The sequence below is a fragment of the Garra rufa genome, chromosome 3 (assembly GCF_049309525.1).
Source record: "Garra rufa chromosome 3, GarRuf1.0, whole genome shotgun sequence".
Taxonomy (NCBI): domain Eukaryota; kingdom Metazoa; phylum Chordata; class Actinopteri; order Cypriniformes; family Cyprinidae; genus Garra; species Garra rufa.
Window position 1 is genome coordinate 63,640,423 of NC_133363.1, and position 8,875 is coordinate 63,649,297.

The following is an 8,875-nucleotide window of genomic DNA, read 5'->3' on the forward strand; positions in this document are numbered from 1 at the left end:
TACTTAAAATATGAAACGGCACCATCAGCTTTTAAAACCTTACATTTTTTTTTTGCTATTGTAAATAATGTGAATACTGTAGTATTATAAGTAACGTGAAAATAATTAAATACTGTTACAAAAAAAAAAAAAAGTGTACAAAGTTGTCCTTGAATTGTCTCGTTTACTCTCTCGGTGTGCAAACTGTAAAAAGTCTCTGGAATAAAAATATGACATGAACTACCTCAGAAATGCTACATACACTCTTAAAAATAAGGATGCTTTAAAAGGTTCTTCACAGCGATGACACAGAATAACTATTTTTTATTTAAAAAAGAACCATTCAGTCAAAAGTTCTTTAAAGAACCATCGCTTTCTTACCTTTTTATAACCTCAAGAACCTTCTTTCTCCAAAAAGAACCTTTTTTGAAACAGAAAGTTTCCTTATGGAACCATTTAGACAAAAAAGGTTACTCTGCACCTTTTATTTTTAAGAGTGTAGAATATAAAGATGGTTTATAAAGTACTAGGAAGTAATGCATTATCCTGCATTATGTTCATGTGGAAGCAGATAATCATTAATTAAATGACTGTAAAATAATCAGTCAGACTATAGATACCAAAATCTTCAATAATGAAGTATTTCAGTGTTGCAGTTGGGGCCATGCACATGTATACACCTTATGCTTTCGTTTTGCCCAGGGCTGTTGGCGTATAAGACTTCTAAGGATCAAAACGTGCAAATTTTGACATAAATTAACATTATTCGTGTAATAAAACACTCAAAATATTAAGACTTTATCCTCATAATCTGACATTATTTAGTTTCAGTTTTAAAATGAGAGTTCCACTGAAGTACCAGAAATGAATTAAAACGGAAAAAAAAAGAAAAAAAAAAGAAAAGAAAATTAAGCAGTGCGGATGTCGCTGAAGCTAGATGTGATACGCTTTGCTTGTGTAAAGATAAGAACATCAAAATGTTTGTTTCCTTGTAAGCACATTGGGTGATACTATGACTCACAAAGTTAGATGTCACTTGCCCAGCTGCATTTTTTAGCTTCCATCTAAAAGGAAAACATTCAAAGTTGTTTCACAAACTTTACTACCAGTTACAGTCAGAAAAACCTGGGTAAACCCCACTATTTATTTATCAGTTAGTATAATTAATATGATGCATGCTGCTCAAGCATCAGTTTCAGTTTAACTTTATCTGAAGGTCTTGCCAGCTTTGCAAAACTACTATTTGTCCTACAAAATTAAGGTATTAAATGAATGTTTTTGCAGTGATGCCATTTGGTTCCCTTAAAAACCCTTCCAGTGAACAGTTATTAAAATAACCAATTTGAAGAACTTTTAAAAAAATCTTTTTCAACTATAAAGAACCTATTATGCATTTGAAAGATTCCATGGATGTTCAAGGTTCTTCATATAACCATCAATCCCTTTTTTGCACATCCAGGGACATTCATGTAGTGAAAAATAAATGAAACACAGCACAAGATTACCCAACGACCAACAATGATCAGAGGAGATGACAACTATTATTTATCCTCATGTTGCTCCAAATCCCACTGCTGTTATTTTCTTTAAAGCTCCAAGAAAAAAAAAAAAAAAAAAAAAACCTGTTCTCCATATAACAATTCAAACTGACCACGTTCGTTAAGCTCCAAATTACATATTTCAAACCAGAAAAAATGGACATTCTGCATTACCATTTCTGGCCTTCATTTGAGTGGACCTTATACTATGTTATCTTTGCAGCTTCTAGACTACACACCAATCAAAAATAGTAAGATATATCAAAACTCACTTCATTCCAATGAAGTTCTTGGTTCTGATCTTATCTGGATTCTGAAAATGGAACGAGGAAGAAAATAATTGTGACACACTCTTATAATTTTCAGTCAAGAAACAACTTTGAGTTTTATGCACTGAAGTTAAAAGATAAGTCTTTCATTTTAAAATTTTAATATGATTATGTCTCTTCAGTGCAACATTTAGTCTTTCTGTGGTTAAAAGTACATAAAAACGATCATAGAAATATTCTTATAAAAGCCCAAGGATATGATTTATGCAGCTGTTGCAGATCACACTCTATTTATATATTTAAATCTATATCTCAACCGTTGATCTTACAAGTCTAAATTAATTTAAAACTTTTTTTTTTTTTTTGAGATTACATCTGTGACCGGAATTTAGATACTTACACAGAAGGCATTTGTTTGGGAGGGAAGGACAGCCAGTCAGCATTACAGTCAAACCAGTCACTCGACACAGACTGCAGGTGTGTAAGCATATTCACTTATATTTTTTTTAATAGCAAAAAGTGTATCTCAATATTTTGACAGGGCATATTTTTTTCTTACATGGATGATTTAATAGGTATGTACAAAAAAAAAAATAATAATAATAATAACATTCTGAAACATAAATTGTGTTGCTGTAAGCAGACTGGAGAGTGACAGTGAAGGTCTTCAGCGAGGAACACATTTAGTCAAGAGATCATCATGAGTAGCAGGTGAGTTGATATTCACATGCGTTTCTATATGAGGAAAAAATTACTACTTAAAAATAAAATTGAAAGTAATTGTTAAAATTGTGTGTACCTTCGTTAGTAATACTATCTGGACAGTTTTGGAAAAAAAAAAATAAATAAAATAAATCACATCAAGTATTAACTTGACTTGGGATGTTGGATTTGGAACAGTGTTCATTTTTAACAAATTTTTTCTAACAATATCATTCTATTGCATCGAAAGTAAGAGAAGTATAATAATATGCATTACAAATTTTGCAAGCACGACTAAACAAAAGAGCACCAGCTATAAAATGGTTTGTGGCTCCACCTAATGGACTGAAAGGTCTTTGTCCATGAGAAAAAAAAAAAAAAAAAAAAAAAAAAAAAAGCTTTGCTGTATCAGTTATTTAGTTGTGTCATTATACGCAACTAATTAACTTGTAACCAATTTTGGAAGAAACCAATCTGGGGCAGTTGATAATTATTCAAATAAATGACACATAAGGGAGTTTTCATAAACTCGCAATTGTGTTTAAAAATAAAAAAAAGGGAAAAAAAAGTTTTTTTTTTTCTCAAAATTGCATGTTTGTATTTCGCAATTCTGACATTATTTTTCTGAACTGCGAATTTATATCCCGCAATGCTGTATTTATAACTCTCATCTGATAATACAATTCTGAGACATTTAGTCAGAATATTCATCATTTCTATCAGAATAGTGAGTTTTTTAATTCCATGGCGGGAACAAGCTTCCATATTTAATTGCATCGACTACAGAAGCAATTCTTTTTAAAATAGCATCTAGGGCTGCATTGGGATCCCAGGGGTCCCTTAGGCAGTGGTGGAAATGGCCAAAGTTCACTGGGGGGACTCTTGGGGTGTGGGGGTGGTTATTAATGGTAATTTTAGATGTCCTTTCGATTGTATTTAATCATAACACTTAAACTTAAAATATTTTCTCTAAAACTTCTTGGACATTAAGACAGGCCCCTGCAATTATAGCCAAATTAAAAATGGTTTGTAGGCCTATGTTGTGTGCTCCTACTGAAAAAACAAAAAAAAAACAAAAACAAAAAAACTTAGGAACACCTCACCTTAGGAAAACCGCCAGTTGGCAGTAAGTCAAAGTCTTTGTGATGGAATCATTCATTCAATCGATTAAAAAAAGTAGATTAATTTATTCACAAAACAGTGCTGTGTCAAAGACTATAGATGCGCAATGGCTCAGCTGTGGCTTTGTTTGAAACTATTTTTGTTGATGAAATATAACAATCAGACTACAGTGCTGCTAAAATGTAAGTCACTTAATATTAACTTTTGTATAAAATAATTTTTTTATAAAACTGTTGTATAAATTAAATTTCACTTTTGCAAACCATTAAAAACTGTCACACACAAGCTTGCATTTAAATCATTTAATTATTGAAGCTCTCTGCACTGCATACTGAACCTATTATTATTCGTTTGTTATAATGAAATACAAAAACTGCAGTCTGCTTTTACAATCTGTGCGGTGATGAGCAGGAAGTGCACCAATAGAGAAGCATTTCTATTAGCTGCAGTTATTATGGCAAAACACGGCATTGCACAGCGAAACAGACAAATATTGCCACGTTTTTAGTCTACATTGAGCTATACGTTTATGTGCCGAACTGGGATCGCTTTCGTAGTCTTTTGAATAGATAAAATAGAGAAATCACTTTCAGTTTTAAATAAACCTAACCAGTTGAAACTGAAACACTGCCCCTCCTCGAAATTCACTCCCCACACTCCGTCCTCCGCGTCCAAACTAAGTACTTTTTCGCTTTCACAATGAAGCACACTGCATCTCCACAACATGAGGTGTTTGAATGAGCCCTTTTAGGGAGGTGTGGCTGAGTGTTAACTTTTTTTAATACATTTCTCTTTGGTTTTGAGACATCTATGCACAAACAGCTTGTAACACTCCAAAGACAAAGGAAAACAAGAAGCCGCATCATATGACCCCTTTAAACCCCGCATCCAACACAGAGAGAGATTACTGACAAGACCATTCTGGAGAATTCACTGCTCAGCAGATCCTAAGCTCACTGACAAATATCTAATCTTGTAAAATGTGCTCTCTTATGCATGATCACGGAATCGCAAGTGAAAGTAAACAGTGATTCAAGAATGATTTCAATAACCAGCGCTCTCTTCCACCTTCAATAACAATTGAATAATAAGAATAAAAACTACAACAAAGAGTTCCAGTAGACAAACCAACAACCTAAAAATGCAACATGACCAATAATGCTAGAGCTGCAAATGATGTTATAAATGACAACACTGATTAGTTGCCGCAATAACACAGATGCTGAGTTTGTAATAAAATACAAGCATACCAAACTTATATCTGCCATTTATTAACTAATGTTCCGAGGTAGAAAATTGCAAGTGCATAGTGTCTTGCAAAGTGGTTTTATTTCTAGTCATAAATTATTTATGTACAAATGTTTACCTCCATCTTCATTTTACAGGCAGCCAAGTATTCCCCCACGCAAACCAATTCTCATTGATGAAGGTCCACCGAAACGATACCGAATGCATACAAAAAGAAATTTGCTTGATGAAAATGGGAAAGTCAGAAAATGGACTTTTGGGATAAAAGATGCCAGTAAAGAAAAGAAAATTGTTCTGCTGGTGGGAGAGACCGGCGTTGGTAAGACGACTCTCATCAACACTATGGTCAACTACTTACTGAACACGAAATTTGAGGATGGAATGTGGTATGAAATTACTGAAGAGGCAGCCAGAGATCAATCAGAATCGCAAACCTCTGAAATCACCATGTATGAGGTCTATCCTTTAAAGAGTCCCATATCGCTCACCATCATTGATACTCCAGGTTACGGAGACACTAGAGGACTGGAAAAAGATCTGGAAGTTGCTGAAAATTTAGCTACTCTGTTTCAAAGCAGGGATGGAGTCCATGAAGTCGATGCTGTGTGTTTTGTGACTCAAGCATCTAAGAATCGTCTCTCAGACAGACAGCATTACATTATCAGTTCAGTTCTGTCTTTGTTTGGAAAAGACATTGTGAACAACATTGTGTTTTTAATCACACACTCTGATGGTATGCAACCCAAAAACGTTCTCGGTGCCATTAATAAAGCTAAAATCCCCTGCAGACGAGACAAAAGTGGCCAACCTGTGTATTTCTTATTCAATAACAGGCAGGCTGACGCCCGTCACACTAAAGAACGTCACATTCATGCTCAAAGAGGCGCCTGGGAAGACAGCATGGAAGAGATGAAGCAATTCCTTCAGTCTCTAAATGAAATTAAGAGAAGAAATTTAGAGTTGACTTCAGATGTCCTGATAGAACGCATTCGATTTGAAGCATACATCAGCAACTTACAGCTGCGAGTTCAAGAGAAGGAGATGAAGAAGTCTGAAAAACTGCAGATTCAGGAAGCACTGAAACAAAACGAGGACAAGATCAAGGAACACAGAAGCTTTTCAATTCAATTAAAAAAGACAGTTAAAAAGAAGGTGCCTATTGAGAGCAAGTCATGGAAGAACAGGAAGGCGACGACCTGCACCGTCTGTGAGGAAAACTGTCATGAGTTTGACTGCTGGTGGAGCTCAAATCCCAGCAAATGTGAAGTAATGAAAAACAGCTACTGCACTGTGTGCACAAACAAGTGTCACCACAGCAAACACGTCAAAGAAAACAAGAAATACGCCATCAGCACCTCAAGCATGACTATGGAGTTTGACAATTATAGAAAGAAATATGAAAAAGCCCAAGAAGAGTCCAGGAGGTTTTCAGTCATAATGGATGATATTGACTATGATCTGAAGGAGATTGAGGACCAAAAGTCAGATCTTCTGTCTGAAGCTTACCAGACCATCAATCATCTGTCTCAGATCGCATTGAAACCAGACTCTGCCTTCACTCTCCAGCATCTCGATTTCTTCATCCCCAGAGTGAGGGAGGCTGGGAAAGAAAACTGGGTGCAAGAGCTGGAGGAAATGAGGAGAAAAGCTGCAAGCGATGAAGCCAATAAAGACGCTCTGAGTTATCTTAGAGCTGGTCTGGCAAAACTAGACCTTTTCTTTGGTGGGAAATGAACAAATCCAGTTCAGATTAAACAATGAACATGTAGAAGACTACTTACAACTAGAAATCAAAGCAGTTGACTCTATGTACGAAGGTGTATACTCATATATAACAGGGGTTACTGGGATTGAATATAGAGTATGGTTACAAATTTTAACTATGTTCTTTTTGTAATATGGAGGTCAGTTAAAAAAAAAAATGGAAACCTTTTGTCATGCCACCGTTGGACTTAAACAACCATACACTGTAAAAAAGTTTTCAACAGTTTCAACTTAAAAACTTTAAAGGTTTTAAAGTTAAATCTGGTGAAAACTTTTTACAGTGTACTTAACTTTATTATTATTATTATTATTAACTTGCATTATGCCAAAGATGTAAAGTATATATTTATGGCAAGAGAAAAAAATGATAATAAAAAGTGAACAATGTTGTCATTGACTTGTTTACTCTAATTTGAAACTGTAAGCAGACTTGTGAATAATACACAAAGTACAACCTGACATGAAAGACACAACTACAGGGGGACGTCTCAGTCATAAATAAGAGGTCCAATTAATGAGATCAAATTTGTTCATTAATGGCAAATGTCTTGTTTTGAGATCGATCTTACAATTTGCAGCGCCATCCTCACTTCAGTGCAATTAATTTTCTGTTGAGTGGATTGATGGTAATATGGTGTAAACAGTGAATAAATAAAATGGCATATATCAAACAATGAATAAATACAATTTTTAATTTTAAAATGATTATATGATTAAAGGGAATAATACAGATATTAAATGATAAGTATAAATAAATGAATGAAGAACAAAAGTAAAACAACACAAATGTACTGTATGGTTGCTCTCTTGAAGAAAAAGCTGTTTGCATTTGATGAGAAAAATGAATACATACAATGTGCAGAGCAAAGAAGAATATAGTGCAACAGAGTGATTTATTGAGGGTAAATATAAAGGTTTTATGTGAAACAAAGAAAGTGGTATATAGTATTTACGGTATTTAAAATGAGCTGAACAGAAATAACAAAACCAAACATTCTGTAACTTAGAAGTATCCCCTAATCCTGACTACGCAAATAAATTGTAAATAGAAAACGTCTGCCAGAGACGCCCTAAACTACACTCTCTAGCCCAAAAGCAAATGTATAAGGGGTGGGAAATATGTCATGTGACGTTCTTACCTGTCTGCTTCCTCATAACATATAACGTGTGCTTGGGGGAGAGGGGAACAAATATATAACGAAGGAAAAGGCACAAGCAGGGCAGGAAACACAAACAAAAGGGAATCCAATACGTAAACGAGATGGCAACACAAATGACGAGCACAAAACAGCAACAACATGGGGGGCTTGCTGATTGGAAACTGCAGGATGGGTGACGTCAGAGGCTAATTATGAGTGACAGGGGAGAGGACCAATGGCCAGGAACTATGAAAGTGAAAGTAAACAAGACAAGCGCAAAGACCGCTGGAAACACACAACACCGCACAAGCACGTAATAGTCTATGTGCATTATTAAATCTGTGGATTTAAAGTATTGTCCATCAGGGTAAGTTATTTGCATCTAGTTTTAACATGTAGAGGGCTTTGAAAATCGGTCATAAAGATTAAAGAATAAGGATTGTAGCTCATTGCATTGCTAAATGCTCTCTTTAGCTGTTTGACATTATTATTATTATTATGTTTAATCCAATAGGCGTGTAATAGACCACATCCTTATTTTAATTTCTAATTAAAATAATAATTAAAATTAATACATTTTCTTCCAAATATGCAGCGGTCAGTCTCCTTAGGTAGAAAGACAAGGAAGACAGACAGAGGCAGACAGTGAGAGCTAACATTCTGTTCTATGAGGAACTGTTAGTTCGGCACGTTTCAAATTCTGAAGTTGTTTGTATGAAGCAAACCTGAGGTTATTTACTCCATTTGAATTTGCTCCTGCACATTTTTCTTTTCTTTTCTTTTTCTTTTCTTTTCTGGGTAGTTATTTTTCTATATTTTTGTACTATATTTTTGATTTGGGACCTGAGCCATTACTAGAACTGCACTTTTGTTTTGCAAATATTTCAGCTCTCCGTGTTAGCTGTAAAACACATAAACAAAACGCATTACGTGTCCAGTCTATAGAAATGCGTATTTGCTTCTTTACAAAGTAGCAACTACTGAACTGGCATTGTCTTTAGTCATGTTTTTGTATCCTTGTTAAGTTAATAAAAAATACTAAAATATGTTTTGGTACCATTTTACTGTTTTTATTATTATTTATATTATAAGAAATGTATATGCGGAACCAGTG

General features: G+C 34.6%; 1 protein-coding gene across 1 annotated transcript; it reads left to right on the forward strand.

The window, feature by feature from the left end:
* Positions 1-2,486: 2,486 nt before the first annotated feature.
* Positions 2,487-6,592, forward strand: LOC141331444 (uncharacterized). The gene is made up of 2 exons (XM_073836494.1): positions 2,487-2,497; positions 4,996-6,592. Exons 1-2 carry the CDS (start codon positions 2,487-2,489, stop codon positions 6,590-6,592), a joined length of 1,608 nt encoding a protein of 535 aa, XP_073692595.1.
* The last annotated feature ends 2,283 nt before the right edge of the window (positions 6,593-8,875 follow it).